We start from the raw sequence: 19,855 nt of genomic DNA on the forward strand, positions 1-19,855 counted from the left end.
CTGATGAGGTTTATGCAAATGTTCTTGGTCATTGGGTTTGCTTTCAAATAATTAGCATGCTTATTATATTGCCGTCAAGCTAGTTTGGAGGCTTTTGAATGTTTTGATTGATTGAATACTTTATTAGTCAGAAATGTAAACGGCACAAGAAGGTACAGTCAGACATTTAGGCTAACTCCTGGCAGTGGTGGAAAGTATCTAAGTACTTTTACTTAAGTGCAATTTTGAGGTATTTGTACTTGAATTGAGTATTTCCAATTTCCAGTACTTTTACTTCTACTCCACTACATCTCAGAGCCAAAATTTGTACTTTTACTCCACTACAATTATTTGAAAACTTTAGTTACTTTGGAGAATTTAATTTTGATTAGAAAACAAACATACATTAACTACTTCAACCCTATGCAGTTGTTCCGATACCGATACTGGTATCGGTTACTTGGGCCGATACCACCCTCAAGTACTCGTACTTGGTACTCGGAACCGGCCCTGATACTTTGACCCGAGTACCAAAACATCCAATTGACACTATAGGCTGAACGAATGCAACGGAAGCAAATCTGACCCAACACTGCAGCAAATAACACAAAACGGTCAATCTACAAGCATAAATGACAACTGACAAGTGTAGATCAGAGATCCATCTGCATCTATGAGGAAAAAGGGGGTAAAATAAGTCGTTACGCAAAAATAAATAAAAGTACTCATATCGGTACTCGTTATCGGTGGGTACTAAAAATTAAGTACTTGTACTCGTACTCGGTCTGAAAAAAATGGTATCAGGACAACTCTACTATGAATGGACATTTTTCTTTACATTTCTGTACATTTCTGAATGAACAACATTCACTGACATCCAAAAAATGCTCTCATTTTGACTCTTCTCAGTGAGATCAGCCGTCTGGATCTGGGCCTCATCGTGGAGGTGTGGAACAAAGGCCTCATCTGGGACACCATGGTGGGAACTACCTTGATCCCCCTCCAGAGCATCCGCCAGTCGGAGGAGGTAGAGAAACTGACAGAATTATGTGCACCTGTGTGTGTTTTTGGCAGCAAATTTCTATTTTAGTTTTAGTCATAGTCTCTTGAATATTGTCTCCACCAGGCCGAAGGCATGGGGAGAGAGTATGTTTTGCACTCCGTCCGTCCGTGTGTCCGAAAAGTGTTTTTACCTCTAACTGCATGGATCTGTGGATAACTTTGTATGCCAACTCCTTAGAGGCCAAGGAAAAACCTTTGCCTGGAATTTTTCACATCTGCTCTTTATAGCGCCACCAGGAGGCCAACATGTAAAACACATTTTCTAATATTACTCCTTCAGATTTTATCCAAATTTCACGCAAATCGGTACACATGCTCTCCATAGTCATGTGATCAAGACGGGTTTGTTTGATTTCTCATAATCCACCTTCATTGCCTACGATTGGCTTCTAAACTTTTCAGGAGTAGCCCGCTTTGTACCTGTTTTGTACAAATCACACACACACACACACACACACACACACACACACACACACACACACACACACACACACACACACACACACACGATTATATTACTCCTAAACATTTTGCCAAACATCACACACACTCCTATCCTCCTGGTGGAGACTTGTTCCCAGAAGGGCACTTTTTCTAGTTTTCACTTAGTTTTAGTCACATTTTAGTCGCCTGGAATGTATTAGTGTTAGTCTAGTTTTAGTCGACTAAATGTCATAAGATTTTAGTCGGCTAAATCTACGGTTGATTTAGTCGACTAAAATGTATTTTGGCGGGCCTTGATGCCGTCGTAATGACTGATTTTACACTTGCTGAAAATAGCCGATCTACAAGCTCGCGACGCGTTGTGAGCTTGTAGATCTGCTATTTTCAGCATGCAACCAAGTGTAAAATGACTCGTACTGGATCTCTTGTCCACTAGTCCCTTCCTAACATTTTACTCTAGTTTTTTATCTGTTGACGAAATTGTCAACATATAGTTTTAGTCATCATAGCTTAGTTTTTATTTAGTTTCCATGTAGTTTTCGTCAGTGAAAAAAGGTAGTCGACGGACATTTTTCGTCTTGGTTTTAGTCGACAAAAACGGCACTGATGTGCACCTATATAAACAGCTGCAACAGCAGCCACTTTGCCCAGCTGTATATACCAGAGAGGAGGGACTATTCAGTCAGTTCTGGTTGTTTGGACAGAACAGATGGGAGAGACAGGGAAGCATTCATAGACCAGTGGGTGACGCAGGTCTTAAGCTACGTTCACAGTGGCAGCTACAAAGCTACAGGCTACCATTCATGATTAATGGAAGCAGTGGCGTGCACAGATAGACACTAGGGGGTGCTAGAGCACCCCCTGCCCTTTTGGCAATGTGCCCTTTTGAAAAAAAAAGAAAAAACTACTTTTTTTTTTCTTTTTTTTTGATTTTTCAAAAATAGCAGACCTACAAGCTCATAGGGCTTGTAGATCTGCTATTTTTCAATAGCTAAAGCATAACATAATGCTAACACCAAAAGGGGTTCCCGCCCAAAATGGATTAAGGCAACCGGCCGGTTCCACGCGCTGCACAAGGTGCCCTTTTTTAACTTGAGCACCTGCCCCTCTAAATGTCTGTGCACGCCACTGAATGGAAGATACAAAGCGACACCTGACAAAATCTGCAAAGCTACAATCCAAGTTGAGCTGGCTTCAACTCACTCACCTTCTCTCTTCACACAATTCCTGCATGTTATGGTGGAAAACTAGTTATTTCCGTAACCGTAAGCCAGTTCCATATCATTTCCAACCCCAGGCTATATATTTTCCTGTATATTGTTCTCGCTCATCGTACGCATGCTGGCGTAGATCATGTCGAGCGACAATTCAACAGCGGCTGCGGCACAGCGACAGATATGCTGCTTTGTAGCTTTTGTAGTTGCCATGCCAGTGTGAACACAGCCTCAAGCTTGAGTTGAACCCCTGGATGTGGTCAACATGTTACTTAAATTCACTGAAATCACTGAATTTACACCAGCAGTTGCGACTAGTGAACGTCCGCACTGCAGACTTTCGCTGTGTTGAATGCACAATGAATGAATTACTTGTGGTTCTGTTTTATTGTACAGGAGGGTTCAGGAGAGTGGACCTTCCTTGACGCAGAAGTCCTGATGAAGGCAGACGAGATATATGGAACCAAGAACCCAACGCCTCACCGTGTCCAGCTGGACACTCGCTTTGAACTGCCTTTTGGTGAGTTATTATAACAAAGGGCTTCCCTCCAAGCTTGTCCCGTCCTATGCTATGGACCCCAAAATAACCTCCATGGCTGCGGAAATGGTTAAATAAAAAGTGGCTGATCTACAAGGCCACAATGTGACACATGGTGAGCTTTCCGATCAGCCATTTTTGCCATTTTTAAAAAGTTTGACAAATCATATGCGTGTGCATGCGTGCGTGCGAAAACAAGTGGTCTTTCACAAAGGCTGTATCGTCTCCACCAGACCAAAAGGCATGGTGAAGACTATGTCTTCATGTCTCTCTCTCTGTCCGTCCGTATGTTCGTTATTCTGTCCTGTGAACAGCTAATCTCCGGCACTGTTGGCCTGATGGCAGCGAAACTGTGCGCGCGCCAGTGTTCGCTCATTCCCGCTATGCTGCGGTCGGAAGAAATGCCACTTGAAAATGTTCTAATCATAGCTTTTTACCTACCAACTGCACCGATCTGTGTAAAACTTTGCATGCACACTTCCTAGTAGAGGCCAAGGGAAAACCTTTGCCCTGCATTTTTCACATCTGCCTTTTATAGCACCACCAGGAGGCCGACTTATTAAAACACATCTTTTGATATTACTTTAATATAAAAATAAATGTATTTATATATTTATCCAAATATCACACAAATCTCTACCTGATCTCTAGAGTCAGATCAAGACGGATCTGTTTGATTTTTCATATTACATCCTGATTCGCTAAGATTGACATCTAAAGTTTGCAGTGTTTGCAGCCCGTTTTGTAAAAATGCAGCAAATCATGAAGATTTTGCACACACATTCACACTACGTTGAGGAATTTATGGCACCCTTTTAACACATTGAGAGCCCACGCTTAACTGCCCAAAATCACTTTCACCTAGAAAATCCATTCACATTTTTTATAATTCAGCTGACTGTGGAGACACATGCTGAAACTTTTTACTTTGAAATGTTTTATAGTTTCTGAGTTATTTAATTTAAACGCCAAATGCATTCTCAATGGCGAAAAAAACAAACTTTAACACCACGTGTTAAAAAAAAAAAAAAAAAAGTGTTTTGATTTTTCTGATTTTTTTTTAATAAAAAAAAAGACGTCCACAGACGTCTTGGGCTATGCACGTGCGGTAATACCCATGACGTCCACAGACGTTTTGGGCACAAAATGTGTTAACATTGCCCTATTTGCAAAACATTCTTAAAAATAATGACTAAATAATATGATCATATGTGCATCTCGGATCATTAGTACTTTCCCACCATAGGGGCCTAAAACCAATCATTGAATACTACGTCATTAAATCCTCGCACTGGCACGCTGTTGAGCCACTGAGCATTGTGAGAAAACTGCCAATCTGGGCACCCATTTTGTAAAAAAACAAGATTAGGAAATGCAGATAATCCAGGAATGGAAAGGTTCAAACTGTTCTTTGCCAAACTGTGCAAATGGAAATGCAATTGGAATGGTTATTAAGACCTAACTAACCAGTGCTCTATGCTTGGCCCAGTTCTCTTCCCCCTCTTCGCTAAAACACATCGTGAGATTGTAGATATATAGATCTTTCATCCCAGAATAGGGACAATAGCGTAGTGGAAAGGCCCTGTAAGTAACCTCATGTATTAAAGATTAATTATAGAAGTAACAGAACATTATAAAAGTTACGCAAAGAACCAGAATTGAATCAAACCGAATCTCCCAGCCAGAGAAGAATGGCATCGAAACAGAAATATGTTTTGCATATAGGCCTACTGTGATAAATATTAAATGTATGTTTTGCTAATATATGGGATACCACCCAAACCGCACGCTGTGATCAGAGGCTTCAAAGTTAAACCAGGCCCATGGTTCCATTCAGTGGGAGAGTTTGTTTGAGGGGCAGTGTCTTTGAAGGTGGCCAGGAGGCTGCGTCTGTCACCAGTCCCATTCACTAAAGTGGTGTGTTGGTGCAGCTTTGAAGCCCTGGCCTTTGTATGCCTGGCCTTTAATGTGATGTCTCTGCAGGACTGCATAGCTCAGGAGCTATGGAATAGGAAAGATATTACAGTATAGGCCGTAAATGTGGGGGGGAAAAAACTGTGAATTTACAGAGATTTACTTCCCAGTGTGGTGGTAAAACTCTACATATGTGTGTATTTCCCATGGCGATGTACATTTCCCATGGTAGATATATACAGTAGGTGTTATTTGTGTCATCTCCCTGGTCTCTTAACCTTAACGTAACTTCACCAACAGTGCCCTATCCTAAATTTAACAAATTATAAAAACCCATGCCTAAACTGAAATGCTTGAAGTGAATGCAGCCAAAGACGTTGATACTGAAAAGGTGCGTTCAGACTTGAATTTAAATATTCGCCACAGTTCGTCCAGTTCGATTGACAGTTCTCGTTTTTGCGTCATTAGTCTTACAACTACAAACCCTCACCCTAAACCTAACCCCCCACGGGGCAGCACACCTAAACCTAACCTTAACCCATGTCTAACCAATGACTAAGTATGCACCCCCCTAAGCCTAACCCGAACAGCCCAACCTCAGTAAAACTATGCCTTCCCGGGAGCCAATCAGACACATGGTGAGGCGGGTCTACCCTAGAACGTTGGTGGGATTCATAATCACGCGTACATGACATCAGAAACACTGGGCTCACTGCTAAAATCTAAAATATCCAAAACCACATATTACACACATAAAGACCCCCAGGAAAGTGTTCTCAATCTTCTAAAAAACGTCATTAACATATACGTTTTTGCAAAAAGGGTGAAGTGTCCCCTTAACATCAATTCATTGTAAATACTACCTTTCCTCAACAATGTGATTTCCTGGTAAATCATAAATAGATCCTTTGTTGGTGTTTGAACAGTGCAGTGTGTGTTTATCTGTGTGCATCTCTCACTCACAGACATCCCAGAAGATGAGGATGTTGGTGTTTGAACAGTGCAGTGTGTTTATCTGTGTGCATCTCTCACTCACAGACATCCCAGAAGATGAGGATGTTGGTGTTTGAACAGTGCAGTGTGTTTATCTGTGTGCATCTCTCACTCACAGACATCCCAGAAGATGAGGATGTTGGTGTTTGAACAGTGCAGTGTGTTTATCTGTGTGCATCTCTCACTCACAGACATCCCAGAAGATGAGGATGTTGGTGTTTGAACAGTGCAGTGTGTTTATCTGTGTGCATCTCTCACTCACAGACATCCCAGAAGATGAGGCCCAGTACTGGACGGGAAAGCTGGACCGCATAAACACCAGTGGAATCCATGATGAGGTAACAGGCCTTGTGGCATCAGTGTTGATTTTGACAGCAAATTTTGATTTTTGTTTGATTCATAGTCTTCATTTAGTTTTAGTCACATTTTAGTCACCTGGAATGTCTTGGTGTTAGTCTAGTTTTACTCGACTGAATATCATAAGATTTGTTTTAGTCGACTAAAATGTATTTTGGCGGGCCTTGATGCCGTCGTAATGGCTGATTTTACGCATGCTGAAAATAGCAGATCTACAAGCTGCACCGATGCAGCGACGCTGCAACACGTCGTGAGCTTGTAGATATGTTATTTCCCATTGCATCACATTCATAGCTATAGTCGGTTACAGATCAATATTGATGATCTTGTTTTCTTCCGTCTTGATTTCACAGGTTAATAACTTCCATTAAAGCTGCTATAAGCAATAATATGTCAAAAGTTTAATGACCTATTTTTTGGGGCGTATATTCAGACAGCCAGCAATGGGTAGAACGCTCCCAAAAAAATGAAGCCTGTCTGCTTCCTGATTGGTTAGTCATTGCGACCGGGTTTTTTTTCGACCAATGACAAAGCTTCTAGGAACATCTTTGAATGCAGATTGCAGCCCCTAGATGTGTCACGAGACTCATTTTTTGGGGGGAACGTTCTACCCATTGCTGGCTGTCTGAATACCAAAAAGAAAAAAAAAGGTAATTAAAATGTTGACATTATTGCTTATAGCAACTTTAACTCATATGGTCTTTTAATCTCCCCTTTCTAGTTCCCTCTCGAGGACGAGGTTCAGAATCACCCCCTTCCATTTGCTGCGTCTCAGTGCTGTAAGTTATCCTGCCGTTTACATTTTCCGGCCTCTAGATGGGGCCATTTTATCAATGTTCATCTAGGCTTTACAGCATTTTACATTACATCTCCCTTGCTTTATGGACCATTACTTCCTCACAAAGTCAAAAACAGAATATCCCATATCAGAGTTGACATCACGGAAGCCTTATAGAGAACCAGTAGTTGTAGATATTTAATTGGATCTATTTATTTCCCCCTGTACATTCTTTACCTAAACTTTTAAACGGAGAGCCTTTTGCTTATACGCAACGTTTAAGTCTTGTTTTTCTCTCTTGTTGTCCACTCTGAGAACGGTTTAGCTTGCTCCCTTTCCTTTTCCATATGTACCGGTACATTTTTAGAGACACTCTTCTTAGTTTTGTTTTATTTCCACACTTTTCCCTACATCCTTTAACCCATTTTGGGCGGGAACGTTTTAAGCATCATGTTGTACTTTAGCTATTGAAAAATAGCAGATCTACAAGCTCGAGCTTGTAGGTCTGCTATTTTTGGAAAATCGTGAAAATGTGGCCCAAATGTTTAAATTATATTCTTTCAGAGCTAACATTTTTAACTCAAATCTTTGCTTCTGGGGAGGTCCCTGGAACAACATATTTTCAGATGGGGCTCGGCGACCAAATACATATATTTTTGGGGGTCCTTGACATGAAAATGTTTGAGAACGAATGACATGGAAACGTAGGGTTTTTCAGAAAACTGTCAGGATTTAGAAGACATTTGTAGATTCGTCCTCGGGTCTAAATGGGTTAACTGCACCTCTTACCTTGTAACCTCTACACTTTCACCAGGCAACTATTTCGGATGGGCTGACTCTCAGAGTATGTAGAACACACATTGCTGTGATTGTATACTCTTTCCCCACAGCTTTCCCCCCATGGCCAGTCCCGAGTGCCCGATGATGCATGTCCTTATGCCCCGTGCCCCCCCTTTTTATTATGATATATTCAGGGCAGAATTTAACGCTTTTATTCATGTATCATTTACAACTTTGCTCTCCATTAAAGTCTCTTCAACCCCTACTGTACTCCTCTCACCCTCCCCCATATGCCATGTTCCTTATTCTTTTTCTGCTGTTTGATTGATGTCACCTCATCTTGTGCTACACAAATCATATACAACATAATACAATGTTTTTGTCTATTTGAACAAAAAAACTAAAAGTTAATTCAGTTGCAGTGCTTCATGCCCTGTTAACCACCACCAGGGGGTGCCAAAAGTCCCAGACCGCCACCATATATATATATATATTTTTTACCATGTTAAAAAACATGAAAAACACGTCCTTGGCGCTCCAGGACATCATGAAAAAGAAGTTAAATAAGTCCTTGGCACCCATTGAGTTAAAACCTAATCATTTTATTTCAGTCATGGAAGACTCTTGCAAAAAATATATATATACTATATGAACTTCTCTAACGGAACGTGCAACTTAATTCCTTCAATAACAGCTTAATAGTTACTAATAAAGAGTAGCGTGAGTCAATATCAATATCTGATTGACTCTGTGATGAGGCTATTTTGATATAACATCAGTAACCTTACAAAAATAATCGTGGAGAAAACACCAGCACTCACGGAACTCTCATTTTAAGGCACTTTTTTTTTATTCTTAGAAGAGTTGGCATAGTATGCTGCAGAGCAACGACACGTTTCCACCCTCAAGCCTTCATATCCCAGAATTTGTATCCTGGGGGAAACACGTCGCAAGATATTTTATGTACTGTAGGGTGAAAACAGAAAACAACTAGTATATAGCCCCGTTTTCGTGGTTATTTTTTTTTTTATTCCATATTCATTTTCTGTCTTATTTAATCTACTTCTTTGTTTGACATCCAACAGATTTGACTTCAAGTTGCCCTCATGTCTGTGTAAGAAGGCTGTTATTGTTCGACCACCAGCTCATAATCCGTGTTACACTGACCATGCCCTTTAGCCACAGTTTAATCGTAGTGATTTTAATTGCTTCTTTGTCCTGAATGTGGCCGTAAACTATCAAATCCTTCAATGTTTGCTATTGCATTCACTTCCGAATATTCCCAGATTGTCAACCAGTATGAATGATTACTGTTGGTTATTACACAGTAAAAAAAAGCTTGATTTTACTTTTTAGCAGGTCGGCTTGCATGCATATATTATACAGCATACTCTATATAGACACTCAGAAATGCATGATCTTTGCCCTTACGTAACATCCTTCCCTCGCCAGCAACCAATCTGCTTTTCACCCCAAATTGTCATAATGCTTCCTCGGTACCTGTAAATACAACCTGACATGAACTATCATTGTTATCGCATCAGCAGGGTTTGAGTTTGCATAAGGGTTATAGAGCGCCGAAGTCCTGACGTCACTCGCCCCATCCCCTGGTTCTGCCTGGTTCACGGAAGTAATTTCTCTATGGAGAATAACATGGGGTCATCCTTAAATCGTTTCATAAAAGCATTGTGGTCCAAAAATAAACAAGCTGTCTCGCCGTTATTGTCAGGGACGTGTCTCTGTATCGTTTGCGACAGTCACTCATATATGATAGTCTGTTTCTAGAGAAAATGTAACTAATTCAGCCAGTTGATTCTTCATATCCATATGAGTGAAACCAGGGCCGGTCCTGAGCAATCTGGCGCCCTAAGCAGGATTTTTTGCCCCCCCTATGAGGATTACAATGCAAATAAAAAGTACACGAACCTGTGGCTTTGCGCCCTCTACGGATATTGACGTCAGACTTCGGTGCTCTATAGATGTCTCATCCAAATCAGTTTAATGTTATAAGGGGTTGGGGCTCAGAGAGAAGACCATGAGGTAACTTCTGCCAGTATTACTCACCAAAATATCTACTGTACATTATAGCTAGTAGCTAGCCAAGTTAACAACTGACCTTTTTTCTCTTTTTATTAACGTGGCATATAGTCAACGAACAGAAGTTCATATGGCTTGATACATTCATTTTTAAAGTTGCCAGTTTTGAAACTCAAAAAGGTCATGTACATTATTTATCATTGATAATGTGTTGAGATTCATTCAGGACGGGAACCCCCTTTGGTGTTTTAAGCATTATGTTATACTTTAGCTATTTTTGAAAAATCGTGAAAATGTGGCACAAATCTTTGAATATATATTCTGAACGTGAACGTTTTTAACTCAAGTCTTTGCTTCTGGGGGTGGGGGTTGGGGGGGGGGGGGGGGGGGGGGTCCCTGGAACAGCATATTTTCAGATGGGGGTCCGGCCCGCAGCCAAATACTGATAATTCTGGGGGTCCTTGACATGAAAACGGTTGAGCACCACTGACAGAAAGAGAGGTTTTTCCAGAAAACGTTTTAACGATATATTTTTAAGACATTTTGTAGAAATGGTCCTCGGGTCTAAATGGTTTAATATCATCGATAATGTGTTGAGATTCGGTGACTGTTTTAAACTAGTCCCCTGTTGCCTTTCTGCAGCTCTGGACGACCAGGACAGTGCGGTGGATGACCGCGACAGTGACTATCGCAGTGAGACCAGTAGCAGCTTGCCCCCGCGGTACCACACCACGGCCCAGCCAAATTCTTCCCTGCACCAGTACCCCATGGGGCCCCAGCTGCAGCAGCACCACCACCACATGGACTCGTGCACAGACTCTGTCCACAGCTTTGACCTGGATTACAGGGATCACAGAGGGAACAGGTATATACAGTAGTACATGAATACATTTATTATCATCCTCCAATCACTATCCACGCATAAATACATGCTACATACATCCCCCTCCTAAATATCGTACACATACTGTATGTATGCGCGTCGCACAGCACTCGCATGCAAACGCAAATCACACAGATTTCACCTGCTCACAAATTAATGCTCAAGTACAGTTCTGTGCAAAGTAGGGCATTAAGCAACTAGTCGACTATTCAACTAGTCTATTAGTAAATCGACTAGTCAACCTTGTTTGTACTAGTTGACTAGTTGATAAGAAAAAAAAAGTACAAATATTTATTTTATTTTATTTATTTTTTTACATAATGGGTAGTTAAACAACTAGTCGACCTAGTAAACTAGGCAACTAGTCAACTAGTAAAAATGACTAAGTGAATGTCCTAGTGCAAAGTAGTACATGAAATATATATTTTTTTCTATTTCCAGAATTAGGCTTTCTTAAGTGCCATCATAACGGTTTAGTTTTCTGATAGCCTTGCCTTGAAAGGAATACCCCTCAGCTGGAGCTCAGTGCTTTTGTTTGTGAGAAGGCTTTCCTCAGTTGTTGTGTGTAGTGCATTTCTCATTCAGTATAGCTTCAGCAGGCCAAAGGGAGATGTGTTCTCCAATGGCCAAGTGTGGAATTATAGTTTTGTCACACCCTTTATCCGCAACCTCAATATTTGGATGCCGACAGCGATGAGAGGATCCCTCTCTCGTTAGTCATTTGTTATTGAGATTGGCCACTTGCTTGGACATAAACAAGCAATTGCCCCCTTTTTTTCAGTTTGTACTGTAGCTGTGAAGGTGTTTGCCTTTTGTCAAAAGGTTTGTGTCCAGGTATATTGTCATTATGCATCTCCCCGTCTCTGTAACATCAGCATCAGGGATCCTGAAATGCAATGGAGGAAAATGGCCAAAAAGCTTGGCGATCAGCCACAATGGAATTTACTCCTTTTACACTTGGGGGTTTTCTATGGAAAATATGTGACTCAGTGAGACTGCTGCAAATCTGTCTGTGAGGACTGATAGGAAGCTGATCCGGATAATTCTGTAACATCAGAAAAGAGAAACGGGATTATAGCCAGGGGAGAGCTGGTGGTTCTTGTTTCTTTTATTCCCCTTGAGGACTTATTGTTCTGTGAAACTTCACCCGAGTAGTTTGAATATCTCTCAACTTGGTTTAGCCCACATCATTCAGGAAGTCTATTATTATGTCATTGAAGAGGGTCAATGAGAGGCAAATGTGGTACTTGTTCAACAGAACTGTTCCCCATGCATTGTAGTTGTAGCCTTCTCACAAGTGTTGAAATGCTGATATGCATGACATGGGGCAGGGTGTATAGACAACTATGTAAACAAGACATGCATGCCTGTTCGTTCGCTCGCTCGCTCGCTCACTCACTGGTGTCCCTGTATCCCTCCATCTCGCACGCATGCACGCACGCACACACACAATGTGTATTACACTTGAATACTGACATTTCTTTCCTTACTTACTGTACTGTAATTAAGCTATTGTATACATTGTAATAAATTAGATGTTATTTTTTTTTATCACCTTAACAAATTAACCAAAAATAACCAATTTCTGTATTAATAATAAGGCGCAATTTCATGTTTAAGCGCTCATGATCTCTTCAAGAACTTGTCATTACTTTATTTATGTTTTAGTCTTCCTTTACTTCTTTTGTGCTTCTTTCTTTTCTTGCTTGCTCCTATATCCTGTCCCATTTCTTCCCATATCCTTTCTTACTTAATTCCTTTAAACCTAATTAGATCTGTAAACCACAAAGGGAGGGTCAGGATCATACCCGTAGACTCTGGCACGGTAGAAGACTGGGAAAACAAATACAAATTGCAGGGGAAGCCTCGGCTGAGCGATTTCCTCGACGATGAGGAAGACAGCGTCATGCTTCGGATGGCGAGAGCCGCCTGCCCGGAGCCATCAGGAGGCTCGGTCAGTCAAAGCCCTAAACGTGGTGGTGGCACCTTACCCGTCTACCCCGAGGGCTATGACACTATCGATCGGCGGCGGAAGAAAAAGATAAGGGATCCAGGAGGGTTGCTCAGCAGAGAGGCAGACAGAATCAGAGACGAGACTGTTGTTCCCCCTGACCTTGCAGTCCTCCGTCAAAAGAGAGGGGAGCTGGTAATGCGGCAGGTAGTCGAGCTTGAACAGCAGGGAGATCAGATGACCTCGTGCCTCAGGCCGTACAAGGACGGGCTACTTTACAAGACAAGAATGTGGGCTAAAAATGACCTAGAGAACACATTGGAGAATTACGTGGCGTTCAAAGAGGAGGAGGCTGCGAGGTTAAGGGCAGGGTTTGAATGTGAAGAGAACATGCACTGTTCCTTAGGTCCAGGGGATAATATAGACTACTTATTAGGAGAGGACTTTCATTCTGAGAACGGGAGAGATCATTTAAAAGACGGGCATTCTTTTCCCTACGGCGCTCACACGGACAGTCCTCAAGGTTATCGCGATAAGAAGTGTGGAAAGGGAAAGATTGGAGGATGGGCTCCCGAGGCTCACCTATCTCCTGTGGAGGAACCGAGTGATGAATATGTAGATCCCATGGACGAGCTCCAGTGTCTGGTCGAAACGGTTTCGGAGTACCTCGCTGAAAAAGAGGAGGAAGAAAGCAAGTATGGTTCACTGCCTAGGTCAAGCAAATCCAGGCTGTCATCTCTGGGCAGTAACAGAACAGATTCTTTGGGAGATGATCCGAGAAGTTTGTTGAGGGATGCGAGAGTGGAAACTGAAACCCAGGCTCCCTTTGACCAGGGTATGTCAGGGGTGAAACATGCTATGAGTTCCTTATTTAGTTCTTTCACTGACAAAGTTAGTACAGGTCCCAAGCAGACAAGTTCTTCAGCACCAGTATCAAATGAACAACCCTCTCAGTCTGGAATATCAAAGTTGTTCTCATTTATCCCTAAATCAACTAGCTCAGCTCCCGTAGCTGTGGTATCTCCAGTAGAACCACAACCTGACAACGTATTCAGTTCTCTGCCTTTGCACCCACCATCTGATGCCAAGAGAAAAGGTCATAACCGAGAGACAATTACTGTTGTAACAAATCAGACTCAAACCAGTACTGGTGACAAGTCCACAGTCTCTACAGGGAACTCTGTTTTGGGGAAATTAAATCCTCTAAAGTTGTTTTCAGCAGAAGAGGGTATGAAATCAACTGATGCCACTGTGTGTCAAGACCTTGCACATGACAACTGTATTAATCAAGATAATTTGTCAATGGCAAGTGGAGTAGGTAGAAACCCCAACGGAGCCAGAAGGCTATCGCAAGAGAGCAAATGTGTGGACAGTCGAGAACAATTTGTGTATGGGAGACATAATCCTACGATTGCCACACTGGGAAATCTGCCTGCACCAGGGCCAGGGAGACCGACTGGCCAAGCAGAACCAGTGAACACAGGGTTCTTCAACCCTTTCAAGAAATCATTTAGCTCATTGATAACACCTGTAGCCACTATTCCTCCTCAGGGACCTATCACTGTTTATCCTGTCTTTACATCAACAGATGACATTAGATTAGAGAAGACGGCAGAGGACCCATCAATAAGTAGTAAGTTCAAACTTCCCTTCCTCTCCTCTGACAATATTTCATCTCAGCAACCTAAAGCAGAGACGGGCATGCTGTCTGGCCTCTTAAAGTTTGCATCCAGTGATGATGTCGGTGCTTCCAGAAACACACAAAACCCAGTGCAGTCACACCATCCTGCAGCTCCAACAAACCAGAGACCAATACCCCAGGCCCAGGATAGGCAACAAGCCCCTCTTCAACCTGAACCGCAAGGTTTTTTGACTGGTCTTTTTAAAGGAAACTCCACAGACAATGTGTCTCATACAGGTTCTAATCAGCCTCAGCAAGGAGGGCTGCTGTCGGGGCTTCTGAAATTTGGCTCGACAGGTGACCTATCTGGCAGTGTGCCACAACAGGTTTCACCCAATCAACCAGCAGGGTCTGGGAGTAACCCCCAAAAGTTTCCCAATTATCCTCCCCCACAACAAAACACAACACCACCTCCTCAGGAACGGGGCCTCTTTTCAGGGCTGTTGAAGTTTTCATCATTGGAGAATATTCCACAAAATATTGAACCACCGCCACAGAGGATCCCACCTGACAATCACCCAGGTCAACACGAACCACAGAAACAAGCTCCACAAGCCCAACAGACACAACAAAGGGGGCTGTTCTCTGGGTTGTTGAAATTCGGATCCGCTGACAATATTTCAACAACTCATCCTCAACAACCGCAAGGGGTATTTGAACAACATGAACCTTATTTAAATCAACAGAACGTCCAAGGTCCAAGATCACAAGGTCAACAAACTGACCAGCAACAAATTACAAAATCTACCTTTACTAGACAACAAACGGTTCCACTCCAACAACCACAATCTGAGCGGAGAGGAGTCCTGTCTGGACTTTTTAAGTTTTCTTCAGCAGGTAATGTTAACTCTGCTTCACCCCCAGCACCTCAGCAACATGGAATTATCACAAGTAGATCTTGTCTGGAACAACAACAATGTGTTGGCAATATGTCAAATCCAAGACAAGATCAACCACAAGATACATTGGCCCAAACTCGGACTCAAGCAAGTGGTTTACTTTCTGGACTATTCAAATCGTCTTCAGAGAATGTGTCTCAGCAGCCACACAAATCCCAAGAAAATAAGGAACAGCCACCACCAGAAAGCCACACTGTACAACCACAACAAGAGACTGTAAATCAATCTGGTATGCTTTCTGGCTTGTTTAGTAAGTTGACAAAACCACTTGAAAGTGTTGACATCAGCAGCCAGACACTGACCAGCAGCCAGACACCAACAGGGCAAACACTTCCCCAGAGAGCTCCAGTGAATACTCTAAGAAGGCAGGCAACACTGCAAAGTCAACCACCTGGCAATATATCTCATGGGTCCCTACAAGAACATGATGTTGAGCAAGACAATAAGCCTAATCGGTCTACACAGCAAGGGGCTTTACCCCTTTTTCTGTTCCCCAGAAATATAGTAGATGAACCATGTTCTCATAGGCGATTAGAACGGGTAGCTCAGGTCCCAGAGGAGATATCACTTTCACCTAATGCAAAGGGTTTGGTTTCAGATGTATTAAAAATGGGGCCAAATGCCACAACAAGTGCCGCCTCTGGTTTAGAAAGGGAGGGTAAGCAAAGAGTTGATCCTGATCCTCATATTCCAGGAAGGAGCAGGCACGCCATCTATGGTTCGCCCGTGTCAACTGACACAGGGAGTTTGGATTTAAGAACTATGGCTACTTTTGAAAGATCCTTTCAGGGTCAAGCAGCACACAGCTCAATTAGCACAGGTGATTTGTATCAACTATCATCACAGTATGACTCGTCTCAATCGGTCCGGCCAATGGCTTACAGCACGGGTAATATTCATTCGCTTTTCGATTCAAATTATCGATCGGTATCCACACCGCCATACGTCAGTGGAAGCTGTACTTCTTTGTATGAGTCAACGAGGCCAAACGTGTACGACGATCAGTCGTCCTCTTATGTTACGAGTCCCACTTATAATGAAAACCAATGGATCCAACAATCTGATCTGTGGCAGCAGTTTCAGAATCTTTCTCACGGTTATCAACAGCCAGTAGAAAATCAAGGATACACAAAGCAATGTGAAGATGCACCGTTGGTGCAGGGATACGCTCTCCACTGGAGTGCCTCAAATATGAATGAGCAGTATAACTCTTCTTCACAGCCATGGGAAGAAGTTATTTGCCAACAAGAACAACACATTGATCCATATCAGTTAGAGGAACAAGGATGTTTTAACAAGGATCCATATGGCAAGAAGAGATTATGGAGTAGCTATGATGACTTGGGTAATTTACAGTCCGCAAACAAAGAGGACGATGCATTGAACTTGACTACCAAACCAAGTAATTCATTTAAAGATGGCAGTTGTTATAGCCTGAGTGGGGTTTCATATCACGAAGGCTATTATGAGGAGACTGCTCCAAGCTTGTCTTATTCAGCCAACTTTCAGTATGAAATGGATACTGCTCAGGACTTTCGCACTGATGGTGTTTCCAATCGTTCTAATTCTAATAATGCTTCAGGTGCCAATTGTGAGATTGAAGAGTCTATGTATCTCGAGGATACAGAATGGTACCAGCAATGGCTTGCACTGTTGGAGCAAGGAATGTGGTGGCCAGCAGATGATGGTGATTGTGGCTACTTTGTGTACACTGATCATGAATACATTTATGCTTTGCTCACAGATGCTGCAGGTGAAAATGTATATGCTTGTGCACCTGAAGGAGAGCAGTGCGGAAATGTGCAGCAGTGGCTGCACAATGAAATGGTTACTGTCTGTGGTTTTAAAGTCCCACTGTATAATGAAGATGAGCTTCTCTGGCTACCCGGTCAAGATCAAAGTGATTCCAAGCTTCTCAATGCTCCCCTAGACTTATCTTCTGCATACCGAAAAGGAAACCAGATCATGAATTTAAATCTTGAGCGTTTTTCCCAAATGTTTGAAAACTCATTTATGTCACAGAGAAACCATACTGCAGATTTAGCATCATACAAACTGAACAAAGTTAGAATGGATTCTGCACATCCCGCCTATATCTATCAAGACCCAGAAGTTATTGACCTCTCATGCGATAGTAAAGACCACATTGGTCCGTATTGGAACAACAAGGAAATGAAGACACTTCTTGCTCAGAAGGTTGCTGTTTCCCTAAACTCCTCACCAACTTCAAACTCGTCTCAGCAGCAGCTTCTTAACAACTGTTACAAGCCTAGCCAACGACGCCGTTCAACTGCTGGTGTCACAGTGAAACATGTAGATGACACATCAGAGGAGGAATGGAGGAAGAGGGTAACTCCTGGAGAGGAACAGCCTAATCGTCATTCCAAGAAGAGCTCATCTCAGTTAGACCCAGACAAAGCTGGCACAACCTCCCGCGATCAACGTAGATATGCTGGGGTTGAGGCTCCTAACCAGCAATCTAAGGGCATTCTGTCTTCAGGTTTCCATAGTCTTAAGTCCAAGATAATGAAAGAAGACCCCCCTACACCTGTAGCTCAGCCACAAAGTGTGACTCAAATTCAAAAGCCAGCCACCTCGCAGTCTAGAATATTGCCCACACTCCCAACAGATGGTCCAATGACCCAGCCTCCTACACTTTCGCAATCCACGGCGCAGAAACAGGCAGGCCCGCCAACACAGGCCACTGGGGACTCAAGAGAATCACTACCTAAATCACCAGTAGTTGATAAGCCAGTGGAACAACCAGTGAATAAACCAGCTGAACAACCACAAGCTGGCTTCATGGGCTTTTTAAAGTCTGCAGTTGGAATGGAAGAACCAAAACCAGAGACCCAGAAGTCTCCTCAGTCTACTATGTCACAACAGGCAGGCCTGCCAACACAGGCCACTAGAGGCTCAAGAGAGTCACTACATAAATCACCAGTAGTTGATAAGCCAGTGGAACAACCAGTGAATAAACCAGCTGAACAACCACAAGCTGGCTTCATGGGCTTTTTAAAGTCTGCAGTTGGAATGGAAGAGCCAAAACCAGAGCCCCAGAAGTCTCCACAGGCACCTTTGAATCATCAGAGTAAAACTGCCAGCACTGCTTCCTTGCCAGGAAGTGTCAATGCAAACAAAGAACCTACAGGTGTATCTAATTTCTTTGGATCAATAGGCAGCCTATTTACTGCTGAGGCCCCTCCACCACCGCAACCGCAGTCAACATCTAATATTTCAGAGAGCTCCCAGGCGTCAGCATTGAGACCTAAGGGCATACAAAGACAACCAACAATTCACTATCGTGGTGCTTCTCAGCCAGGTCAGAGCCAACCCGTAGGTAAAAGTACATCACAAGTATGTCCTAGTTCTGGTACTGTCCCTGCCCCAGGCCAGCCACTAACTGTGCCACCAACAGCACAGACAAAACCAGAACCAGCACCTATGCCACCTAAATCAACTAGTGGACTGTTTGGCTCTATTGGTGAAATGCTGTCAGGTACAACTGCCCAGGCTGGACCCTTACCTCAAGTGCCACCTCCAGGTGCTGCTCCTCAAGAAGAATCAATTGGTAAAAGTATATTGTCAATATTTAGTGGGCCAGGTCCACAGACTGCACCTAAAACTGGGACTTCTTCACAAGTACCTCCTCCAAGTGCAGCTCCACAAGAGGAATCTCTTGGGAAAAGTCTATTTTCATTGTTCAGTGGACCAAGTCCTCCCCAGCCTTCTGCTCAAACAAAGCCTACTGGTCAGACTCGCCCCCAGGGTACTATTCCCCCAAAGGAACCACAACCTCAACCACAAGTGACAGCTAATTCTGTCCTTGGGGGAATCCTGGGTGGCTTGTCTACCTCCAATGAAAGTCCAGCTAAAAGTTTGTTCTCCATGTTTGGGGCCTCCGGTACTACGCAAACCCCACCAAACTCAGGAACTACAGCATCGAAAGAACCTGCTAAGGTTCGTCCCATGTCACCCCCACAACAAGGTACTGCTGCCCCTCCCAAAGAGCTACAGCCCCCAGACCCCTCACAAGGACCATCTATAGTATCAATCAGTAGCGTTTCCCCAGGAGCATCAGCCAGTAGTGACACATTGGGTAAAAGTTTACATGGGGCCAGTTTACTGGCTAATGAATCACAGACCTCCCCAATGACTGATGCCGCTGTAACTGTCACATCTTCTGAAGATGGCACTAAAGCTGAAGGTGTAATGCCACAGCCTCCTGAAGAGGCTGCAACAGTGCAAAAGCAATCCACATCAGAAGGTGAACCTATGCCCCCCAAGGAGCCAACAGTGACGGGTTTATTGTCCATGCTCAGTGGATCAAGTCCACAGGGATCAA

General features: G+C 43.0%; 1 protein-coding gene across 1 annotated transcript in view; it reads left to right on the plus strand.

The window, feature by feature from the left end:
* The window catches only part of unc13bb (unc-13 homolog Bb (C. elegans)), a 124,744-nt gene that overhangs the window by 31,336 nt on the left and 73,553 nt on the right, over positions 1-19,855 (plus strand). The window contains exons 4-8 of the mRNA XM_079524548.1: positions 889-1,006; positions 3,096-3,219; positions 6,409-6,482; positions 7,223-7,280; positions 10,739-10,961. Coding sequence (XP_079380674.1) covers positions 889-1,006; positions 3,096-3,219; positions 6,409-6,482; positions 7,223-7,280; positions 10,739-10,961 — 597 coding nt within the window. The remainder of the gene's footprint in view (positions 1-888; positions 1,007-3,095; positions 3,220-6,408; positions 6,483-7,222; positions 7,281-10,738; positions 10,962-19,855) is intronic.

This window comes from Electrona antarctica, assembly GCF_951216825.1.
Source record: "Electrona antarctica genome assembly, chromosome: 16".
NCBI lineage: Eukaryota > Metazoa > Chordata > Actinopteri > Myctophiformes > Myctophidae > Electrona > Electrona antarctica.